General features: G+C 41.0%; 1 protein-coding gene across 1 annotated transcript in view; it reads right to left on the bottom strand.

Annotated features, from left to right (window-relative positions):
* Cyp39a1 (cytochrome P450 family 39 subfamily A member 1) overlaps nucleotides 1–23,864 on the bottom strand; it is a 40,318-nt gene that overhangs the window by 12,944 nt on the left and 3,510 nt on the right. The window contains exons 3-9 of the mRNA XM_090355533.1: nucleotides 23,577–23,751; nucleotides 21,701–21,850; nucleotides 20,025–20,118; nucleotides 18,497–18,595; nucleotides 13,881–13,971; nucleotides 2,171–2,304; nucleotides 65–160 (exon numbers count right to left, since the gene is read on the bottom strand). Coding sequence (XP_090211659.1) covers nucleotides 65–160; nucleotides 2,171–2,304; nucleotides 13,881–13,971; nucleotides 18,497–18,595; nucleotides 20,025–20,118; nucleotides 21,701–21,850; nucleotides 23,577–23,751 — 839 coding nt within the window. The remainder of the gene's footprint in view (nucleotides 1–64; nucleotides 161–2,170; nucleotides 2,305–13,880; nucleotides 13,972–18,496; nucleotides 18,596–20,024; nucleotides 20,119–21,700; nucleotides 21,851–23,576; nucleotides 23,752–23,864) is intronic.

The raw sequence follows: 23,864 nt of genomic DNA, 5'->3' as shown, positions 1-23,864 counted from the left end.
ATTCAGACTCTCAACAAAGAAAATTAAAACCAAAGAATTATGTATATGGAAAAAGATGACTTACAGGCTTGAACAGCTCAGGTTCAGGGAAATACTTTGGATTTCTATGTAGCCAAAATGGAGACGCCACCAAGAGGTCCCCACAAGGGACGGTGAAATTCTATAACAGAAATGAGTTCACAGTCATTAGTTTGAAGTCTGTGAAAAAGTTTTGATAGAACATTTCGATTGCCAACTTGTGCAATGACCTACTTTGTGTGTGCCTGGTAACAGAGAGGGGAATATTAGATAAGTGTGAGAACTTCCAGAACTATTGTAAGTCATCTCTGATGCAGCTCTGATGTTAGGTGCTAGGGTTTTCAGCAAGCACTCTGAACAGAAGCCATGATGTATCTCTATTATATCACCTAATGGGAAGGAACAGAAACACTAAGGAAGAAGACTGTGTATCCCCAGGGAATCCTGAGGACAGTCTCAAAGCAGGAGCATTGAGTTCTCTTTTTATTTTCTTTTTAAGTCCAGCATTGGATGATTGAAGCAGAAAGACGTCAAAAACAGCCAGTTAGGAAGGCAGGGGAAAAGCAAACACTGGGTTCATTTGGTTGGGTTTGTGTTTGGGGTTTCAGTGACTGGATCTGAGGACAGGCCAGCATCCACACCAGCAGTAGGGCATAGTCCATCCCAATCCATGTGAGAATAGGTACCAGGAGAGCATCAGATCCTAAACTAGGAAGAATGAGGCCTCCTTAGGCATTCTCAAGGCATCTTCTGATGGAGGAGACTTGTGACACCCCAGTCCTGTTCATTTCATCACTGCTAGGGTGGATGACTCTAAACTCTCCACAGAGGTCTCTGATGTATGTGTGGGTATAGTAATGGAGACAAGTCTGGGGCGATCTTCCTCTGCTCCACGTCAGCTGCTGATGACCTGTGATCATAAAGTAAAGACCTTGGCCTGCTGCAGCCCACATCCCAGACTTCCAGAGGCAGCCAGGCCTCAAGGACATTGGCAATGGGATAAGACAAGTGTGAAGTGCCCTACTGCTGCTCTGGGAATGGCAGAAAGGACTATCTAAGCTGTCCAATCAGAGACACTCTCAGGGCAGGCAAGCCTTCATGAGGCTCAGTCTAAACAGGCCTTTATTTATTTATTTATTTATTTATTTTTATTTTTTTGCCAGTCCTGGGCTTGAGCTCAGGGTTTGAGCACTGTCCTTGGACTTTCTCAAGGCTAGCACTCTACCACTTGAGCCTCAGCACCACTTCCAGCTTTTTTGCTACGTATGTGGGGTACCGAGGAATTGAACCTGGGTCTTCGTGCATGCTAGGCAAGCACTCTACCACTAGGCCAAACCCCTGGCCTTTATTTATATAACAAACAAAAAGAGGGATCAAGAGGGAGGCCAAACATTGGTAGGAACAGAAACATGGATCGCTAGCCAAGGGAAGGTCCGGCCTCTCTTCGTGGTAACACTGTGTCTCTGGGACACACAGATTTGACCTTGGCCAGCCCTTTCCTCAGGGGTGCCATGAGGCCATAGAGCTTCACCGGCTTATGTGGAGTTGTGCTTCTCAAGGATGTCAGGGCTCCTTGTTCAACTCAAGAAGGTGCCAAAAGGGTACAGAGAATGCAGAATCATGGTGGGAACAGAAGAGGCCTTGGGTAAAGCATCTGTCAGAGGAGGCCTGGAATACATGACTTTTCCTCCTAGCCCCTGACCACAAGCCTACTTAGTCTAGGTGGTTAAAAATAAACAACAAAACTTTAAAAAGTCAGGAAACTGGGTGCACAAAAGGGGTGAGGTGAGACCAAGGGGAAAGGGGTAGATAAATAAAGCAGAAAAGAAGGGGAAACTGCAGACAACAGTCCAATGTATATCCTACAAAATTAAAAGAGGGGGAGGAGGAGAGATGGGTGAGAATGCTGAAATGGGTAACACTGGTCAAGATACACTGTATTCACAAACTGCTTTGTTAAATGGAAATACCTTTGTATGATTAAAGATAACGATAATAAAAACCTGGTATCTCAAAAAAATGGAAATCTCAAAGCGTATTATTTGAATCATAAATCTTCCCAATCTCTGCCCAAACAGATGGGATTACAGGTAAAAGCTACTATGTCCAGTCCTGGGAAGTTGAATCCTTTAAAATGAAATCGAGAATTTACCATGATTTTAACCGGCTTCACTACTTTTCTAGCAATGACACCAGGGGCTCTTAAACGAATGGCTTCCAAGACACAAAACTTAACGAGAGGGAGTTTCTTTAGTTCATCCTCTGTGACTTTCATCTTATCTTTACCTGTAAAGAGAATCATTTTAATGAATAGAGAAAACATGGCCAGCAAGTGGTTTCACGATGTTCACTGGGCGAGTAAACATTCCTCTGGCAGCCAGGACCCCACGCGTTCACCACCACTCACCTCTTCCCTGTGACATCTCCTGCAGTCCAGCATTCACATGTCACCCCACAGCTATCAAATGAACAAGGAAGTCCCTGTCCGGAGGGTATTTATTTAATTTCCCTCATTGCATTCTACTTCACAAAAAAGCAGTACAAATCTGGCATCAGTAACACAAATGGAAAGAGTATAAAAAGATACATGATCACCTACTAGATTTTCCTTTCGTATTCCTTCATGGGTTTGCTTTGGAGGGGCTGGGGAAGTTGGTTTTTTGAGGTGGAGTGGCACTATACAGAAATAGTTGTCTCAACCTTGAGATCTTCCCATCTCTGCCTTTTGAATGTTGGGATTACAGACACGTGCCACCTCGCCCAGCACTTTTTAAAAAACCTTTTAATTAGCCAAGTTTTCAGAAAGGAACTCGATTACATTATGTTTATATTTACAAATACACCTATGTCTGATTAGATGTTCTCATAGGGGGTGCTGGTGAGTCTACATGAATGGCCGTTCACGTATATACTGTTCTTGTTCATCTCATCGTTGGACCACAGATATGGGCATGGGTTGGCCTAGCCTGCTAAAATTATTTCACAGTCTACTTGTAAATATCTGCTTTCCAATAAGAACATTTATTGTCATTTATATGTGCACATCTCTGTTTTCGCACTGCAATGGCACAGTGAAGACAAAGTCACTGAGAATTTGCATTGCAGAGTCTAGCACGTTTATTATCTGGGCTTGTGCAACACATCATTTACCCTTTCTTGGGAGGCATAAAAAGGATGAACTGTTGGTTTGTTCCTTTGTGCCTCCTATTGTTCAAAGATCAGACTGTATTTATAGCATTTGCATTTTATAAGTACTTTAAGTTCTGAATGATTTTCATCGCTTGTGTTATGTAATCAAGTATGCTTCCACAATCACTCTGTAAAATGGGGTCATTTTACAAGAAAAATACTACCGCTTTTCAAGGGAAGAAGTATCTTTGTTTAGAATACAAGCACTTATAATGATCTTCAAGTTATAATCACACACCTAGTGCGCACAGAGGTGCAGATAGTGCAAAGGAAATCAGTTTCCGGATGTGCATTCTGTTCTCCAAAAGAGAGCTAAGAAAATTCTGCAGTCTGCTTCTCCTCTGCTCCCCACCTCCTGTATCCAATGCCTCAGTCCTCCCTCTATATCTGTAGGTTTTGCTTCTCAGCCATCTTGGTTATTAATCTGCTGCATTCTCCTCTGAGATAAGACATCTCTTGAGTACCACACAAAAGGGCAATTAGATAACATGTGGTACCTCAGGGAAAAGCGCTTGGAAGCCAAAAAAAGCACAAGAAAGCAATACTGAAAGCAGACAGCAGACATGTCTTACTTGGTCTACTTATCTACCAGTCTTGCTTACCAACCACACATCTGTTTCCATATTTGTCCACTTCTTTGACAAATGAGAATTCAAAATGGAGATCCACACATACAAACATGTTTTTTTGAACTTAAAAAAATAAGATAGCTCTAGATGGATAGAACTACTTGATCAGAGCAGCCATTTTCATAACTAAACAAACTAAATCCATAAACTCTACCTTTTCTATATGTTAAGTAAGCAAGGCACTGGTGGCTCATTCATGTAATGCTAGCTACTCAAATGGCTGAGTTCAATTCTGAAGTTGGCCAAGACAGAAAAGTCTACGAGACTCTATCTCCAAAGTAACTAGCCAAAAATAAGGCTGGAGGCATAGCTCAAGTGATAGAGCACCAGCCAAATAAGCAAGTCCACAGCTCAAAAAGCTGCATTTAAAACCAAGTACAGCCAAAAAAAATGTAAATAGCTAAATGGGAAGTAGAAACTACCCACAGTGAAATCCTTGGCAAATAGTTAATCATAAGACAACAAATATTAGACATTAACTTCAAAGTATATGAGGGGATACACAATTATTTTACTATGTGCTTGAGATAGAAAGGGATAGGAGGGAGAGAGAGAAGGAAACCAGTGCGTAATGGCATATATTAAGAGACAAAGCTGCTGGCAAGGCAAAGATCAGGATTACTATTTGAGGCTACTTGGCAAAAAATTAGTGAGATTCATAACAAGAAGTCCTAGATGTCAGGGCATATCTATTATCTTAGCTATGCAGACAGCACAAATAGGAGGGACTGTAGTCCAAGACAGTCCTGCACAGAAAAGCTCAAGACTTTACCTGAAAAGTAATTTGATCCTGGTTTAGGTGTTAGAGTGTTTACCTACTAACCATAAAACTCTGAGATTGAACCCCACTGACACAAAAAAATCAATAATTTTTAAAGTGATGAAGCCTATAAGAACTGAATGGCTATGGTGAATGGGGTGGCTATAGCAGGCAAAGAAAGGAAGGTGAAGCTTTAGATTCCTAAAGCAACTAGAGAGGGAGGCAATAGTCTACCTGGATTCCTGCTTTTGTACCTGTGGCTTTCCTAGGTTTGGTTCTTTTTCCCATTGATGTCAGCCTCTTTTCTGTATCCCACTTTCTTTTGGCATGTCACCTCAATTGTAATGTCCCTAGCTGACTTCAGCAAAATATTTTCAATTATTGAAGAGCCAGGTGCTGCAGGTTCACGCCTGTAATCTCAGCTACTCCAGAGGCTGAGATCTGAAGATCACAGTTCAAAGCCAGCCAGGAGAGTTCATGAGACTTTTGTCTGCCATTAACTACCAAAAAATAAGATGAAATAAAGTTAAATCCAGAAGTAAAGCTGTGGCTTAAATGATAAAGTACTTCCGGTGAGTGAAAAAGCTAAGGGACAGTGGACAGGCTCTGAGTTCAAAGCCCCAAAACTAGCGTGTGTGTGTGTGTGTGTGTGTGTGTGTGTGTGTGTGTGTGTGTGCGCACGCGCGTGCTCACTCGTGTGTGCACGCACACTATCTATCTATCTATCTCTTTGTCTGTGTCTGTATGTCTGCCTATGGAACAAAGAGGAAAAGGAAAATTACATTGCAGCTAGAACTTAAAAAACCTGGTCTGCCATTCCTCCCTGAAGAGTGGTGCCCCTATACCAGTCATCTGCCATACGCCGAGGCCTCATCGAGTTCCTACAGTCTTACAGTAAATTAAAAGGACGGAATGTTTGCTGAAGACTCCTAGAAATCTGACATTGGGTTCAGAGTAGAGCCAGCTGGAGACTTTATGAGACATGGATACCACAAATAAGTTAGTGTTAACCCACGGTTCAGATCTTAAATCTTGCTTTTTCAAAAAACATAAAAACAACAACACAAACAGTACCTAACTTTCTCTATTTTTCTCCATGTAAAGAATCTATGTTATATTAGATCCAAACAAGAGCAATGACTCAATACTGGGGCACTCAAGGTCACTGACACGAACTTGAAGATATAACTGTAACTATATAGACATATAAATCTATGTGATATATACTCTAGAGACATAATTATATATTATAAATATCAATATGTATCTATGACATACAATGTCTCAGCTTAATTTTAATTTTGTTCTTAAATGTATGTGCCCGTGATTGCATATAGAGATTCCATTCTTGAATACTTGTTAATCTTGACATCTGAAATAATGATGTAAAAATATCAGTGTAAATTAAAAAAGAATCTATATTAGACCATCACTTATTTTAGCTAAAGGATACAGAGAATAAATATTTTTCTACTTGGAATCAATAGAGTTATATATTAAATATTAAGTATTCTTATTGAACTAATTGAATTGTAAAGCATCAAACACTTTGCACTGAATAATCGAGAACCAAAAGCTTGTTTTTAGTTGAAAATATTTAAAGCTGTGACCTATACATGCATGAGACATACAATGAACTTAGAAAATAATGTTTAATCAAACATGTTCAATTTATCAAATCCCAGTGGGATGTGAGAAAATAAAATAGTATTCTCTGACCAAAGAAAAATAAGGGAATGTATTGAGTTTCCAAACACCTCTAGAATAAAAGCCTTTTCATGAAAGCTCTGGGAAATGCCTCCAGCCTGACACTGAGTGTATTTTGCTGCACATCTGTGGTTTGTTCTCACAGAGCTAAATTTAGAAGGCTGCACTGGAAGAATGCCAAGGCAATCATGGAAGGGGGAGACCCTACCCACAGCCAGTACCCCCAGAACACAGACCCAGAGAGAAGCTGCGGGGGTGCTGAGGTAAAACTGAGAAACCATCTGTTCAACTTGGCATAAATGCAATAAAATCCAAACCTTAGGATATTTGAAACCAAAGGATGATTCTTATATCCAGCAATATTTTTTTTAAAAAGCTGAGATTACACAGTCATGACCCACAGTGTAAGACAGGAGCTGCAGATATGAAGGATATATTGATGCTTTTACTTCAGCCATGAATTCACTCAATACCATGGTGTGAATGTGTGTCTATCAGTCCCGGGGCTTGAACGCTGGGCCTGGGCACAGTCCCTGACCATTTTTACTAAAGGCTAGCACTTGAGCTATAGCTCTACTTCCGGGGCTTGTTGTTGTTTACTGTTTTTGTTTTTTGGTAGTTAATTGAAGTTAAGGTTCTCAAAGACCTTCCTGCCCGGGCTGGGCTTGAACCACAACTCTCAGATCTCAGCCTCTTGCATAGCTAGGATCGTAAATGTGGCCCACGGATGCCCTCTCTCAGTTTGGATACATTATATGCGAGTCCAAACATGAACAGAACAGGAGGAAGAGGTGGGACCAGACTAACACTAATTGGTCATCTAATGTCACAGATTGTTACACCATTTCATTTACACCAGTAGCTCCTCTGGTCTCTGAGAGGTTAATGGTCCCAGGAGACCAGATTCCAAGGGGCCCAACACCTTACACTCTAGCACCTGTCTCTGTCAGGCGCTCCCACACTTGCTCAGTTGTCACATTGTTCCTTTCAAGAGGAGAAAGCAAGAATAACAGTTACTGCCTCTGCAGGTTCCCTGACAGAAGAAACACACTTAGATATAAGTAAGTATAACTTCAGTTTCTGAGTAGAAGTTTTGTTGTGCATTGTTCCCTTGCTCCTGGCTGGAATTTGAAGCAAGCCTAGAAGTCCTGGAAGGAGTCTCCTAAGCAGAAAAGAAAAGAACAACTTCTGAAGTTAATCACACATGCATGGACTTTGAGAAAAATGAGTCAAAAAGAATCACCAGAGGCCAGGAGTGTGGCCTAGTGGTAGAGTACCTGCCTAACATTCACAAAGACCTGGGTTCGATTCCTTGGTAACACATGTATTAAAAAGCTAGAAGTGGTGCTGTGGCTGTGTAGTGGTAGAGCCCTAGCTTTGAGAAAGCCCAAGGACAGTACTCAGGCCCTGAGTTCAAGTTCCAGGACTGGCAAAAAGGAAGGAAGGAAGGAAGGAAGGAAGGAAGGAAGGAAGGAAGGAAGGAAGGAAGGAAGGAAGGAAGGAAGGAAGGAAGGAAGGAAGGGGAGATAGGTTTGTCACCAAAAGAAGCACTGGGTCTGCTTTCTTCTTTAAGTCTATATGACCTTAATAAATATGTCAAAGTATCTGTTGTCCTTGTGAAGTCACCCTTGTTTTGGCAGAAAAACTGGGGAATAGCATCTGTTGAGTTACCCCCATCATCAAAGACATAATTCAAGAAGATAAATTGGGAAGTGACTGCAAACTGGTATTGAGGAGCCAAGAAGTCCCATGCTTCCAGGAAATGAAGGGCAGGAGAAATGGGGAAAGATGGAGACAAGCAACTGGTAAGATCGCTCTCTAGTTTAAAAAGTACATTCCTACACAGTCCACTGCCTCTTTCTTTACTTTCGAGAGTGATCTCCATCCTGTTTGTACTGTCATGAGATGAGCTTTTCTCCACAGAGGTGGTTCTTCCATATTCATAGGGAGGGTTTGTTTAAAATATTTTAAGTTGAAGTGTGTGCAAAAGGTCACAGTGCCCTTGAAGGAGAACAAACTGGATAAAAATACATGAGATAGCCTTTGGAAAACAAACATGCTCAGGTTGCATCCTGAAGCAACCATTTCTCCCCAGGGATGGTCGAGAGGTCTACTTCTTAAACTCAGTAATCACCATTTCTTTAGAAAGTGCAGTGAAGTAATAGAAAGTTTCTATTTATACTAAATTCTCATTTCTGGAAAGCATACAGCAGCTTTGAAAAACAGTGTATGTCTATAATACTTCCATATAAGCACATTAAAGAACAGGGACTGGAAGAGATTTAATTTTCTCGTATATTTGCTTAAGCCAAGCCTTCAAGGTAATTCCCTAAAAAAACAGGGAAGGGACAGAGCTAAAATAACCAATATTAGGGGAAAATAGGGTGAATCTTATGGCCCTCCTTTCATCGAAGGAACTTTAAAAATGTCAACATAAGAAATGTTCAAGAAGTCTATCTTTTAAATCATGAATTGTTTCAAAAATATTCTGAGATATTTATTTTAAAAATGGCTCTTTTCTCCTCACAAGAAACATGTATTCCTTAAAAAAGATGGATGCATCCCTCAGCAGGTATAGTGAGTACACATTTCAGCAGGTGTTGTCTATCAAGCAGTGCTGAAACACTGACTTGAGAATAAACCAGTTATGGAACTGAAATGTAGACTTGTTCATCGTAAGCTTTGGATAGACTCTGGTTGCCCTACTACCCTTGCGCTTTCTTCATTCCTTCTCAGTGTCTGAGGACTCATGTCTGATTGGAGGGGGTTGTGATATAATGAGATGCAGAGACAGGCAAGGATAGCAAAAGAAATGCTAAAATAATTAGTGGGTAAACGAGGTTGTGCAAGTTGATTAAGCAGATTAAGCAGAAGACAAATCCTGAAGGAATTAATTGTTCAACAAAATGAACACAGGTTTTCCCTTGTGTGGCTGATTTTGCTGTGGGCTGGTCCTTCCCCAGGTAGCAGAAACCAGACCTGGGATGTCAGCAAACATGCACATCCTTCTTCACCTAGTAAGGAAGAAAGTCTAAACGCTACATAAAAATTTCCTGGACATTTAAAATAGCTAGAGACCAGAAAGATTTTAATCCTGAAACAGATGGACACGTTAAAGACAGACTCAGGTGGATTCCTGGAAAAGAGTTCTAGCAGGTGCCTCATTATGAGTCGTGGTCTTGAATGTGAGGAGAGGAATGATGGAAGAGGGCCAGGCAGGGAAGTTCCAAAGCTGAGGACAAAATGCAAACCACACTAGATTTCCAGCCGTCTTGAGAACACAAGTCTGTGTTAGCATCTGAAGCACAGAACCTTCTTTCTGTATAGAAAGCTAAGACCTTTCCAAAATGTGATGGAAAGCTGGGATTGTACAATGCCTCTCTATTACTTCAGCCTTTTCTTTACTTGTAAAGCATTAATTTACTTTTGTTAGTATCCATGTACAGTAAAGTATGTATTCTGTGAAACAAAAACTCTGTGGGGAAGATATTAGTCAGGCTTATGGAAAATTAAAAATTCAAGAAGGAGAGAATAAGAGTAGATGAAAGATTATGAAGCAGTAGCTGGTACTGGGGTTGATTAATTAAAAAGTAATTGATTATTTTTCCTTACAAATTCTCTTGTGCAGATTCATTCTACTCACTGCTAGTCCCCAAAGTACTAACTCATTGCAAATACAGATAAGTTAGGATGTATTTCAAGAATGTAAAAACTGGACATAATTTTTCCTACTGATTTTAGTTTTGAAAGTAAACATGAATTTGATTTTTTGGTGGCAATAAACACATGAGGTCATTGTATTTCCCAAGTCCACTCTAGATCATTTTGTCATAGTTGTTAGTCTTACTAATTTAATTTACATTTCTATATATTTTTATTTAAACCACAATTAGGACTGGGAATGTGGCTTAGCATGCAGGAAACTCTGGGCTCAGTTCCTCAGTACCACAGAAACAAAGCTGGAAGTGGTGCTGTTGCTCTAGAGTGCTAGCCTGGAGCAAAAAGTAACTCACAGAGAGTGCCCATGACCTAATTTTAAGCCCCAGGACTGGCAAAAATAAAAATAAAAACAAATAAACCACAGTTATACTTGAAAGTCAAGGTTATTTGGGTAATTCATATTCAAAAGCCTCACTGGAATTTTTATCATAATTACTTAAATGTATTTTAACTTGAAAGGAGTTAGCATTTTCTCAATAATAAATGTTCCCACCCAGGACCATATATTTTTTTTTAATTTAGGTGGGGTTTTTTTGTTGTTTGAATTAAGGGGCCTAGGCCTTGTCCTGAGGCTTGTTTCTTTTTTTTCCCCAAAGCTGGAGCTCTACCACTTGAGCCACAACACCAGTTCCAGATTTTTGGTGATTAATTGGAGCTGAGAGACTCAATGACTTTCCTGCCTGGGCTGGCTTCAAACTGTGACCCTCAGATCTCAGGCCCCTGAGGAGCCAGCATTACAGGCTTGAGCCAGAGGTGCCCAGCCCTTTGTTTCTTTGTAAAGATAGTTTTATAACATGATACTATTTCCTCAGTATAGGTCCTGCCCAAACAAATGCATTGATACAAGAAAAATACCAGCTACATGAATACAATTGAGGAATATAAAATGAAAAAGTCCTAGAAAGCAGCTAGTGATACTTTAGGTGAATAACCATTGAGAGATGGTCCATGAACTTCAGAGAAAGGGCATTGGGGCCGAGGGATCACAGGGAGAGAGTAGCTGCTGCAATCCCCACCCTCTGCCCGCTCCCATGCCTGCCCCCATACCCCCCCTTACCCCCCCCACTCCAGCCAGGGGCCTGCATCTTCCAAGCTCCATAGTCATTTCTGAGCTTCTAATTCTACTTCTTGCAACTTTTCTGGAGAGACATATGACTTTGGGCCATTTAAGGGATTGAAGATAATTATTATTGAAGATATAAAATATATATTCCTATTGAAGAAGTACAAGCAATAACCTTTTAGAAGTAGACTTTGCTCTGTTGCCTTGGTCTGACATTCACAACAGAGTATGAAAGAGACAGTGAAAAGGAAAGATCGATAGATTTATAAGAGGTCAGTCCAGCCCACAGCAGATAAAGTGAATAGAAAGATTGGTGGCCCCTCCCTCCTCCCACCACCACATAAAAGTATCCCCAATTCCATCCTGTCATCTCAAAAGTTCAGTGCCACTGCACTAAGTCAATCCTGTAAGGCCTTCTTTTTTTTTTTGCCAGTCCTGGCTTGAGCTCAGGGCCTGAACACTGTCCTGGGGCTTTCTCAAGGCTAGAGCGAGCCTCAGCACCATTTCTGCCTTTTTTTTTCTATGTATGTGGTACCGAGGAATCGAACCTGGGTCTTTGTGCATGGTGGACAAGCACTCTACCACTAGGCCAAACTCCCGGCCTAAGGCCCTCTTTGAGAAACATAATCTATGTTATCTTCACAAGTATTATTCTCCTATATTAAAAGAGAGGTTTCCAGTATCTCGATTTACCAGAAGATAAAATAAAGCCTTCTTCAGAATTAGTGACACTACCTTTTCCACAGAAATAAAGGATATCATGTAATTTATAAAATATAAGAAAGATAGCAGTGGGCAAATAAAATGTAAAGTAAATCTCGATCTACAAGTCCCTCTTATGTAGCAAGTCTGAATATTTATTGATTCTCAAGTTTTGGTTGTGTTCTCCAGAGATGTTGACCAGACTAAGACTTCTACTTCAGTATTTTCAAAACAGGTACAAAAATAGAAAAGATGATCAGATGCCTGCATGACTCTCAACAAAACACTCTGAGAAAATAACAATGGAGAAATGAAAATGTCGAGAAACAACAGACTGACTTGTGACAGAAAGGAAAATAAAAGGCAGGAGTGACCCGAGCCAGCTCCCAGCAAGTGAGGGGAGCCCTGGGAAAGGAAGGCTGCTTGCCTCCATGGTGGTGAGCTGGCAGGAGGAACGAAGAAGGAAGACACAAGTCAGTCATACCTCAGGGACTCTACCTGCAAGCAGGGAAGATGGTCAGGCGGAAAAGGAAGTCGGCCATGAAAATAGGAAGGCCATGGGGTTAAAGCCATGGCTCTCTGTTGGTAGAGCATAAGCCAATAACCAAAAAGCAACAGGTACCAATGAGTCCTGGGCTTGGACCTAAGGAATGAAAGGAAGGAGAAAGGAAGGATTCTGTGTGGACAGATCAAGAATAAGAAGGAAAAGACCTCAGTGGGCTGTGGCCGTGGCATGTTCTTTTCCTTGGATATCCTCTCACAGCTTGGCATCCGTTCATTAAAAATATGCTTACGTCTTTCTCTGGAAAAAAGGACAAATCCTTCCAACACGAATGGTGTTGGTGAAAGTGTTGGTAGAGAGCTCGGTGGGCCTTATGGGGTCATGTCCACTGGCTTTGACCTCCGCCCAGGCCTTCATGTACACACCTGCTTCTTTAGCTCCTGGACTCCGTCAAATCCTTGCCCTGACTCATCTACTTACTGCTTCTCTCTACTCTTGGCACTTCGGAAAGAGTTCCGACTCTGTGCTATTTTCTGTACATTTTATTCATTTATTCTGTGGGTACTTCATGCTCTTCATGGGCTTCTTCACTTATGGATAGTTCCCTTCCACCTGAGACACACCTCTACTCTGACTTTTTGCTGGATAAAAGTAACAAAACTTCTCTGCCTAGGCCGCCACAATCCTCAGGTCTTAGCTTTCTGAGTAGCTAGGATTGTATGCTTGAATCACCAGCTCTTGGCTAATCTGTAGGTCCTAAATCCCTGCTTTCAACCATACTAAGGGAAATGGTTTTTGTTATAGTCCTTTGATAGCAAACCTTACCTGATTTCCAAACCCCCAATACTGTTGTTACGTGATATGTACAATGTGTGCCACATTACTTACCTTTGAAACTTCTAATTCCCAAACTGTGCACTCGCCAATCAATTGTAAGCGCGCCAATACATTAGGGGAAAACACTTTCATATAGGTATATGTGTACACACACACGTACATATGTAGGTTAGACAACAACACCCAAAGGGCTTTCAAAGGTGCTTGATTACAATTAGGATTCTATCTAAATATTTTATATTCTGAAACATAACCAATTACATTGATGTTTGAATGACTGATATCGAGCTTCTGTCAAAGATAGGTATTTATGTTTACAGTTATAATCGTCAACTTTCCCTCACTATCATACAATACCCAAGATAATTCACCTATGAAGAGAAAAGGATTCGTCTGGCTTTGGAGGTTCAGTCCATGCATGGACAGACCGTAGCTTTGGGGCTCCAATGGGTGCAACCCATAGCCCTGGAGGGAAACAGCGAGTGTATGCAAGTACTCGCTCAGCTTCAGCAAGCAAAAGAAGAGCTAGGGACAGGTTCCCCAGTTCCTTCAAGGCCACACCCCAATGACCTGAGGTCCTCCCCTACATCCTAAGGGTGTCACCCAATTCCAGTGTTCTCACCCTGGGGACCATGACCTAAATGAAGCATGGCACACTAGGAGACAGTCCAGATCAAAACTCAAAAGCTGCAGTGTGTGGCTAGCTAGGGTTATGGGATATGTCATCCATCATGTAAATATGAGGTTTGGTACCTGATGAGCCAAACACAGACGCCATGTCTTCCTTGATGGCCCTGTGGATGTCAGGATGCGATAGGACAAACGCAAGGGTCCAAAACGCAATCTCAAAAAAGAAAAGCATACAGCAAAATTAATGACTTCTAAAGTACACAAATGCATAACCAGTATTAGACATAAACAAGAAATAAGTAAACTGCTTTAATTCATCTTTAAAATATGCTCATAGGGAGCACCTTTGAAAATATCTAGATTTTAAGAAAAGAGGTGCTATGTACTTCTAAGAAGTTAAAATTTTAAAGCCCCATTCTGTCAGTATAGGTATACCTTATTGTTTATGGTTAAGTTAAAATAATTTCAATAAGATAATGATAATGGGCTTTTTAAACTAATAAGCCAAGTAAAACATTACTAGGAAGCAGGAAAAATACTATGTAGGCAGGTATAAGCCAATTTTTATGACAGGAATTTTAATTTCAAGTTAAAATACTTCAAAAAATTTATTTTTTTAAAATACACATGCATCAGAAAATTTTGCTTTCTGCAAAGTAAAATGGTAATTTTAAATAAACCCAGAAAACCATACCTAAAAATCTCATAAATTAAAGTAGAAGAGTATGCTACTTGAAGCAGACACATTTCATATCTAAATACTATACTACATTTTCATGTCCTTTCTCATGGACTATAAAAATCATTTTATTATCTTTCTTTAATAGGGTATTTGAAGATAAAAGTATAGATCTCTACATCTCAGATTACACAAGCAGACCTTTTTTTTTTGCTTCTGTTCTTAAGATTACACAGTAAAGGCACCTATATGAGATCATTAAAAAGCAGCATGGGTTTTCTCTTCTATTTTCTTATTAGAAACATGCATTGTGAAAGCAGCCTTGAAATGACTCAGATTGGCTCCCGTTTTAGGAAGCAGCAATACAACAATCCCCGCACTCCCCTCTGTGGTCAAAAGTGGAAGAGCAATTGTCTGAGTGCCTTGGTTCACATGGGCCCAGTGCAACCACCTCCCTGTTTCCCATTGTCAGGGCAGGCTCCTATCTAGTTCTGTTTACAGACAGAGGACCAGGTAACCCTAGCCCCTGCTATCTGGAAACTGTCTTACTGGAACATCCTGTTGACTAGGAAAGACTTCCCCTAAGTTCATCTAGTTCATTTTCACAGGCTTTCCTCCCTCCCCACTTCTATCCACACAGCCAACTCCCTGTACTGGAGAAAGTCACTCCCCATTCAGATCATCTCACTCCAAGGATCAGAGTTGGTACTGGGGAAAATCCCAGCGATAGGGGACAGACATTCAGTTACACAAGACGAGAGCTCACAGTTTCCTGTGTCTAAGTATATTTATGCAGATTTGCTCAATTTGAGTGCTGATTTATGACAAATACATGGGCTTTGGATAAAGTACAAATGGCTATGTCAAAAAAATAGATTTCTCCTTTAAAGTGTAGAAAAGATATCTTTTGAAAATAAGCAAAGGTATAGAAAAGGAAGGAAAGAATGAATAAAATGGTTTATGTAATACTAAACTGAGAAGAGCTTCTGCTCTTCTACTCTGTACTCATGGGTGTAGCTCCCCTTGTTACTAACTGGTACTGTTGGAGAAGGGCAGGGGCAGGTCCCAAGCCTGTCTGTCCTCTGAGCCCATGGGTTTAGAGGCTAAGTGCAAAGTAGGCAAGAGGAGGTAATGACATGACTAGAGCCCCTCTCAGGGCACACCTTACAGGGACACCTCTGGTGGGCTTCTGCAGTCCTCTTTGCAGAAACAAGTCACCATAAAAGCCAGGGTTGTAGGCACAATGCCACCCAGGACAGCCTGTGAAGAGCTGAATGTGTGGGAACCAGGACAATCTATTTTCATTGTGTGTGTGTGTGTGTGTGTGTGTGTGTGTGTGTGTGTGTGTGTGTGTGTGTGTGTGTGTGTGCGTGCGCAGTCCTTCAACTCAGGGCCCTGGCACTATCCCTGAATTTTTGCACTCAAGGTAGTGCTCTACCACATGAGCCACAGCTCTAGTTTTGGCTTTTGGATGGTTAATGTGGTAAGAGTCCCATGGACTTTTCAACCCTGGCTGGCTTTGATCTGTATTCCTCAGATCTCAGTCTCCTGAGTGGCTAGAAGTATAGGCATGAGCCACAGCACTGAGCTTATATCCACAGGCCAGGAGCCTGTGGCTCATTCCTATATTCCCAGCTACTCAGGAGGTAAGATCTGAGGATCACAATCTGAAGCCATCTGGGGCAGAACTCTGGGGATTTATCTCCAATTAATCACAGAAAAAGCCTAACATGGAGCTGTGGCTCAAGTGGTAGAGTGCCGGGGCCTACCGGCAGCAAATTGGGGTTCCTGAAATAGGGGGCAGGGACTGGAAAAAATAGAAGAGAGACAAACACATCGGGTCCGGGAGGTCTGCAGCCCAGGCAAAAACTGCCGCGCCCCGTTTATTCTCAACTCAAAGCTTATATCCCTTCTTGAGACCAGGGCACTGCCAGGTGTTACATCCAGATGGTTAATCAGGGAACTGTTGGGGGTTACATTCATATGGTAAATCTCAGATCAATTGAACAGGAGAAGGCCAAAAAACAATAAGACAATCAAGCAATTATCTGATGCAAATCAAAGTACAGTTTGATTCCACTCTTGCTCCCAACAGTAGAGTGCTAATCTTGAGCCAAAGATGCACACGAATACACCCAGGACCAGCAAAAAAAAAAAAAAAGTGGAAAGTCCTCAGCAGTTGAACCAGGGTGATCATTTTTACAGTGGGATAAACCAACACTCTGTGAGCACTGGTGCTGTGCCAGCCACTGCTAGGCATCCCCGTGTCTTCTAGTATAATCTTCATGACCAGCTCGGGTAGCACCAAGCCCATTTTACAAATGAGGACACTAAGGCTGGGTGGGCTAAGCAGCTGGCTGACCCTCTGCTGGTGTTAGAAACTGGCTGTGGAGCCGACTTGCCCGGCCTTCCCAGAACCCAGCTCACACATTAGGCTGCCTCTGGAGGTGCCAGCAAGAGCCGGCAAGACAGGACTTTCACTAATCATCTGACACTTCCCTTCTGAGACGAATGATTAACACCCTTTCAGACCAGTGCCAGGAACAAATTGCAAAGAACTGACTTGCACTTTGTTGGCTCAATGGTGCTCTGTGTGCTTTTCTTCCTGGGACCTATTTAATAAGATGTTGCAAATTTATCCTTTGACAAAAGAGTCTGTTCTGTTGCTGTTTGTGAGTTGTTTTGATGTTTGCTTCACTGCTTTGCTGTAGCTTAATCAGTTTCCAAGACCCATTGTATAAGAGAAAAAAATCAGAGAGTAGTTATGGTCTACAAAGCAGAAGGAATTAGACTGCTGTAGCTGGATAATCCCAAATAAAATACATACTCTCATGAGAGGTACAACATTGTAGTCAAGAGGCCCAAATTTCCAGCTCAGCTGTCAGCCCAGTAAATTTCACAGTGGGTTACAGGTTGCTCTGATTTTAGGACTTGCAAATCCTTTAGTTGCTAAGGCCTTCAAAAAGATGATGGAGAACTGAGTGACCATAGAAACTGCTTCCTTATTTCTATTTGTAGGAAGAGGAATGGCAACATGTAATGGAGATGGATTGAATGTCTCCCAAGGATTATCTGTAGACTTCAGATAACATAGGGCAGCTTGGGCTAACAGTGCCTTCCTTCTGCCCTTCCTTACAGGAAGCTGGAATACACTGGACAGGAAGTGGCAGAAAAATATCATGGCTTGGACTTCAGGTTTCTAATCTACCTCATGATAGAACTAAAACAAAACAAAAATAAAGCAATTTCACAGAGTACAGCAATGAACATTTGTGGACCCACCACTGGGGAGTTTGAGACAGGACTGTGAACTCAAGGTCAATTTGGGCTACAAAGGAAGACTTTGTCTCAAAAATAATAAAAAAAAAATCCGTTTCCCCAATCTCTTTGTATTGTAATTTCCAATATCAAATCTATTCCAGCTTGCAGGACCATGAAAACAGTGGTGGGCACTGGAGGATGAGTTCTGAGGTGGGAGGAGGGGGAGAAGCTCCTGTCCACTGGACCAGTTAGATTTGGGCTGGGGAATCATCACATGAAGTTTGTAGGGGGAAAAAGTACCACAGTCTGCCTTCTGTCTTCTTCTCTTTCCTCTTTCTCTAACCAACAGAAGCACGAGAGTTGAAGCTGCTACCATGAGACTCTAGACCTATGGCTGCAGATGTACGTATTTCAGCCCAATGCTATCTGCAGGTATGTATCTGCTTACTCTCTTTCCCAGTAAAAAGCCAGGGGCAACGCTTGTTCACTTAGCCTTGCCAATATCAACCTGTGCCCTGTGCTCCTGAACCCCTGTGGCGGGCAGGGAAGGGTCGACTTTCCCCTTTGCCTGTCACAGGCTGCCTTTTGGAGGATGCATTCTGCAGCTCTGCCCTGCCTTCTTCAGAACCTCATCAGAGCAATTTTGTTCTTTATCTCAGATTGAAATCCTTGAAGTCTTTTTCTACCCATAAGAAATGCAAGGAGTGAGAAAAGAGAGGAAGTGAAAAAAGAAGAGAAGTAATGCAAGTAGACTATAGAGATATAGAGACACACAGCCCACACTTCATGAGATACTTACAGGAACAGCATTCGAGAGAGAAGCCCAAAGCATTAAGAGCCCATAGTTAGGACTTCGTCCACTCTTTTCCATTTCTACACTGTCCAGTATTGCCTGCATCTGTTTGAAGGGAATAAAAATTGTCAAGCCATGGCCACATGATAAAGATTGACATTCATAAACATGAGAGCATACACTTTTTGTTATCCAGAAGATAGCCTTGCAAGACCCAAATTTCAAACTCCAGTATCGCCAATACAATGACAGAATGCAAGATACTATTTCTGCCATCCATGGGCTTGCAATGTGAAGCACGCTAGAAGATCTTCTTTACACTTGAGAGCTTGTCTAGCAGTCCTAGAGGGGAAGGGAAGCTACACTCATACTCTTGACTGTTGAGGAAGGTTATCAGCCCTGACTTAGTGTGAGGGTCAGAGAGAATGTGTAAGGAGCTAGGAGAGAGAACAGGGCACTGCCTAGTCAGCCAGAACAGCCACTAAGCCCTGGAGGCCCATGGGGCTGGCAGATGTGGAGGCCAGGACCACACGGCAGCTCTACCTCTAGTCTGTACTCATTTCCCTGGTGGCTGCACTCGTTTAATTCCCCATAAACAGTATATGAATATTCCATTTTCTCCATATTCTTGCTAACATTTGTGTTTTTTTTTTTGTGAAGGTGTTCTTCAGCTATCAATAGTGACTGAGGCATGTTAGAATGTGTATATGTGTGCATGCCAGTATTGGTGCTGAGGCATGGACTTAGCTTTTTCATACAGAGTCAGTATTCTACCACTTGAGCCACAACTCCACTTCCCATTGTTTGGTGGTTAACTGGACATAGGAATCTTCTAGACTTTCCTGTCTGGACTAGCTTTGAACTCAAGTCATCAGATCTTAGTCTCCTGAATTGCTGGGATTACAGCAGGAGCCACTGGTATCCTGCTTGGAATGGGAATGCAGTTTGCTTTGCATTTCCTTTATGCATGAAGATATTGAATGTATTGAACATTTACATAATTCTTCATTTGAAAGTGTTCATTTGTCCATATACAGACTAGATTATTATTCTTTTAGTTTTTGGTTTTTAGTTTTTAAAATATGCTTGATATTAATCCCTCTTCAGATGAACAGCCAGTAAAGATCTTTTCCCATTCTTTAGGCTGTCTCTTCACTCTGATAATGATTTTTTAGCTCTTATTTCCTATGCTATTAGAATTCTAGTCAGAAACTCATTGCCCATTACTTATACCTTGAAGTGTTTTCTCTATATTTTCCCCAAGTAGTTTCAACTTTCAGTTCGCTTACTGAAGTTTTTGCTCTACTTTGTATTTTTGCATAAGGTGAACTATCACTCCTAAGAAAATGCAGTAAAACAGAAATGCATAACAAAAGCCTGCTCCTTATTTACCATGCAAACCCTCAGCACTTGAAACAAAAATAACACCCAATTAAATGTATACATTTTAGCAAAAAAAATGTGTTTCCAATAATTGAAGTTGTTTACTATCTTCATCACACATATTTTAGCAAAAAAGCTAAGCGATACTTACCACAGAACTGTCTTTTTCAGACTTGTATGCTTTCATGTGTGTAATATTTTTCTCCATTATTGCAAGGAGCCACTTTTTGGATTTTGACCAGTTTCTGCATGCAAAAAACATATGTGCAGATATTAATTTAGAACCTCTTAGGAGTAACAAACCTTGGCACTGAAAGGTGACTCTATGGAATTACAATTTCTCCCAATTTCATCATTTTCAGGTAGAATTTCCATAAGAGGTCTGCTTTCTGAATTATTTGTCCATGACGATGATGAGGAATAAAACAAATGTTTTTCAGTGGTTTTTGCAAGTCAGTGTCTGAATTTCCATTGAGTTGGCTTTAAATTAACAAAACAGGGTGCACCGCTTTTACTGTGGGCTGTTTCAAGTAACAGAGGCAGAAAAGGCCATCACAGAAACCAACTGCTGCCAGGTGCCAGTATGTCCAAGGATGGGCTAAATATCTGTGCTGCCCCAGCTCCGAGTGTTGAAATCCTAGTCCCTAAGGTGATAGTTCTAGGAGGGGGCCTTCCCAGAAGTGATACAAGGGTGGGGTGATGGAAGGATGGGAGGGAGAGAGGGGGCAGCTAGAGTGGATAGCAGAGGAGATGAAGGGGTGTTGGAGGGGGAGATGGGCTGGAGGGGATGCCCTCATGAAGGGGTTTAGTGCCCTGTTGCCTGGCCTAGAGGAAGCCAAGAAGCCCACTGTACCTATAACGTTTCTAAGGGCATAAGGCATAGAAAAAAATGCCAAGAAACTGAAAATCATGAGTTATTTTGCATTTGAATCATGTGAGGTATCTATCTATCTATCCAACAGAACCACTGTGAGAAATACAATGGACCACATAAAGAGGACCTGTCTTCTCTTAGTGGTCACACTTATTTAGTAGGACTCCAAGCTGTTTTAATATGATGATAATAGCCTTAAATCTTCACCCTCTCTCTCCCCTCCCTCTTTTCCTCTCATCTCTCTTCTCTTCTTTCTCCTCTCCTACTTATCTTTCCCTCTCCCTCCCCTCCTCTCTTTCCTCCTCTCTTCTACCCCCCTCTCCTGCTCTCTTCTCCCTTCCCCACTCTTCTCCTCCCCTCCTCTTCCCTTTTTCTTTTTTCTGCATTTGCTCACCAAAAAAAGGAAAAAGGAAGATGTCATATTCCTCTATCAATTAGCTTACACACCTAAAAAAAAAACCAAACAGGTCACAGAACTAGGTGTGGTGATACACATCTGACTTTCAGAAATTGAGGTAAGAAAGTCACAAGTTCAAAGCCAGTCGGACTGCATAGTAAAACCCCATTTCATACTTTATCCCAACAACCAAAAATGAAGAAGAAAAGAAAAAGAACAGGGCTGGGAGTTTGGCCTAGTGGTTAAAGTGCTTGCCTAGCATGCACAAAGACCTGGGTTCGATTCCTTGGTACCACATACATACAAAAAAGCCGGAAGAGGTGCTGAGGCTCAAGTGGTAGAGCTCTAGCCTTGAGGAAGTCCAAGGACAGTGCTCAGGCCCTGAGCTCAAGCCTAGGACTGGCAAAAAAAAAAAAAAGAAAAAGAACATACAAGTCATAGAAATAGCTTCTCCACCTCATCAACTGCTGCTATTCCACTTTCAGGAGAATGAGAGGATGACTAGTTGCTGAGAGAAAACATTATTGAAGAATCAATTGTAGAGAAACAGCTCTACCTCAGAAGCCATTCTGGCATGTGGGATCCATACTCAAACCCATCATCGTACGTTTCAAAATGATGATAGAACTCATGGAGCTCTCCTTTGTTTGTGGGAATCAAACCTTTATTGAATAGTATATTCACTGTGGTTGGATACAAAAGAGTCCTACAAAGAAAGGCACACACAATTAGTCAGAACTAGTGGCCACAAAGGCACAATACAGATGTAAGAGGGCAGTATTTAACAGTGATATACTAGGAGCGAATGGCATATGATATATGATACCTGCTTTTTGTTGTTTTAGGGTTGTTTTTGTTTCATTTTTGCCAGTCCCAGGGCTTCAACTCAGGGCCTGAGCACTGTCCTTGGGCTTCTCAAGGCAAGAACACTACCACTTGAGCCACAGCATCACTTCTGGCTTTTTCTATATATGTGGGTACCAAGGAACTGAATCTGGGTCTTTGTGCATGCTAGGCAAGCACTCTACCACTAGGCTAAATTCCTGAAAGGAAATTTTAATGCTGGGTAATGTGGTTAAGATACAATAGAAGGATAACTGAAATTGTGCTTTTAGTTACATGAAGATTCGCATTCCCTTTGAAGCAAGCATATTAAACTCTGAAGAGTATGGGTGATGAATAATTCATAAGCATTTCTTAGGAAAATAATAACCCCTCAGAGACCACTATATCTTTAGAAGCAAAAAAGTAAATACAGAACAGAGTCAATTTTGACTACTGAACTTCCTAATTTTTCACAGGTTCCCACACACCTCAATTATTGCACATTGAAAGTAGATTATTAATAACTGTTATTGTATGTAAATAAAATGTGGCATACTTAACAATGATATCAAAGATATCTGATTATCATAGATATTTGTCATTCCTTTAGCATCTCCTGAAGATTTTCTCACAACTGTGCAGATGTTTGCTTGACTGTATTGGAGACACTGGGCTTGCTTCAATAAAATTGTGTTTGGTTAGTATTTTTTTCTTTTATCACCTTGTCCAGACCTCTAATAAAAGGTTTAGTCGTTCTATTTTGAGTCATAACTGTTGAATTAGCTTTAGTATCTCAGACTTCTCCTGAGGTAGTCAGGCACTTCAGGTAATTCAATTTTCCAAATCACTTGATATATATATATAGAGAGATAGATATAGATATAGATATAGATTATGTCTCTCATGGATCCCATGCCCAGTTATTAACTTTTACAGAAATCTTCAGAAAATAAGACTCCTTTTTTAGCTCTTCTCCATCTTTTTTTCCCTTTGAACTTCTCTTCTAAGAAAATCCTACGCTGACGTTCATAGCTGCCTGAAGTCTCACAAACATCTTCTGAATACATGCTCCCCACTCAATGACCCCTCTCTCCTCTGTCCTCTCAGTGTCATTCTATTCTGATAATCACACATGTCATTGAATGGCAGATGTATAAGAATTACAAGAAATAACTCCATATTGGGGAATAGCCAAGGAGACACATTTTTTTATTGTAGACATATTAAAATGTTTGTATTGGCTTACTTATCATAAAGCAAGAGTGCCAAACTACAATTGCCCAGTAAGAAGTTAAACAATTTTTCCCTGTATTCTAATTTCTGTTTTTAATTATCTTTAAGTAGTTGCATCTTGATCAACGTCACCATTTTCATCATGCTACCCCCATCTTTCCCATCTTCCCAAGTTGTCTGATTCTATCTTCACACATGCACACTGATAGCTGTGACTGAATTTGTCTACCACTCTCTTAGTAAGAGAGGCCCAGTTAGGTAGAAAAGGGTCCATCCAATCAATTTTAAAATCTAATATACTGGTTTACATTTCTTTTTTTTAAATTTAACGCTTCAAGATGAAATCACACCAAAGCATGTGTTTCCCTATTTACCTTACTAAGTTGCTGAGCTCCATAGTCCCATGAGAGCCCAAATTTTCAAACTGCTCATGTAATTCTTCCATCAGCTTCCCAGTAAACTGATGTATGTTGAATATGCCCAGTTTCCCTTTCATCAGAATATACAATTTTTCATGCAGGGTGAAAAAGATATTCTTTGGAATTGATGCTGTAAATAGAGAAAATTGTTTTTTGAAATAAAACAATTTCTTGCAATATACAGTCAATATGTCAATTCCTTGGTCAGTAGGGACTATTTATCAAGGTCATTTTGGCACATAA

Source organism: Megascapheus bottae, chromosome 22 (genome assembly GCF_031878675.1).
Source record: "Megascapheus bottae isolate mThoBot1 chromosome 22, mThoBot2.hap1, whole genome shotgun sequence".
NCBI lineage: Eukaryota > Metazoa > Chordata > Mammalia > Rodentia > Geomyidae > Megascapheus > Megascapheus bottae.
Note: the sequence above shows the minus strand (reverse complement) of the source record. Positions and strands in the feature narration are given on the sequence as shown.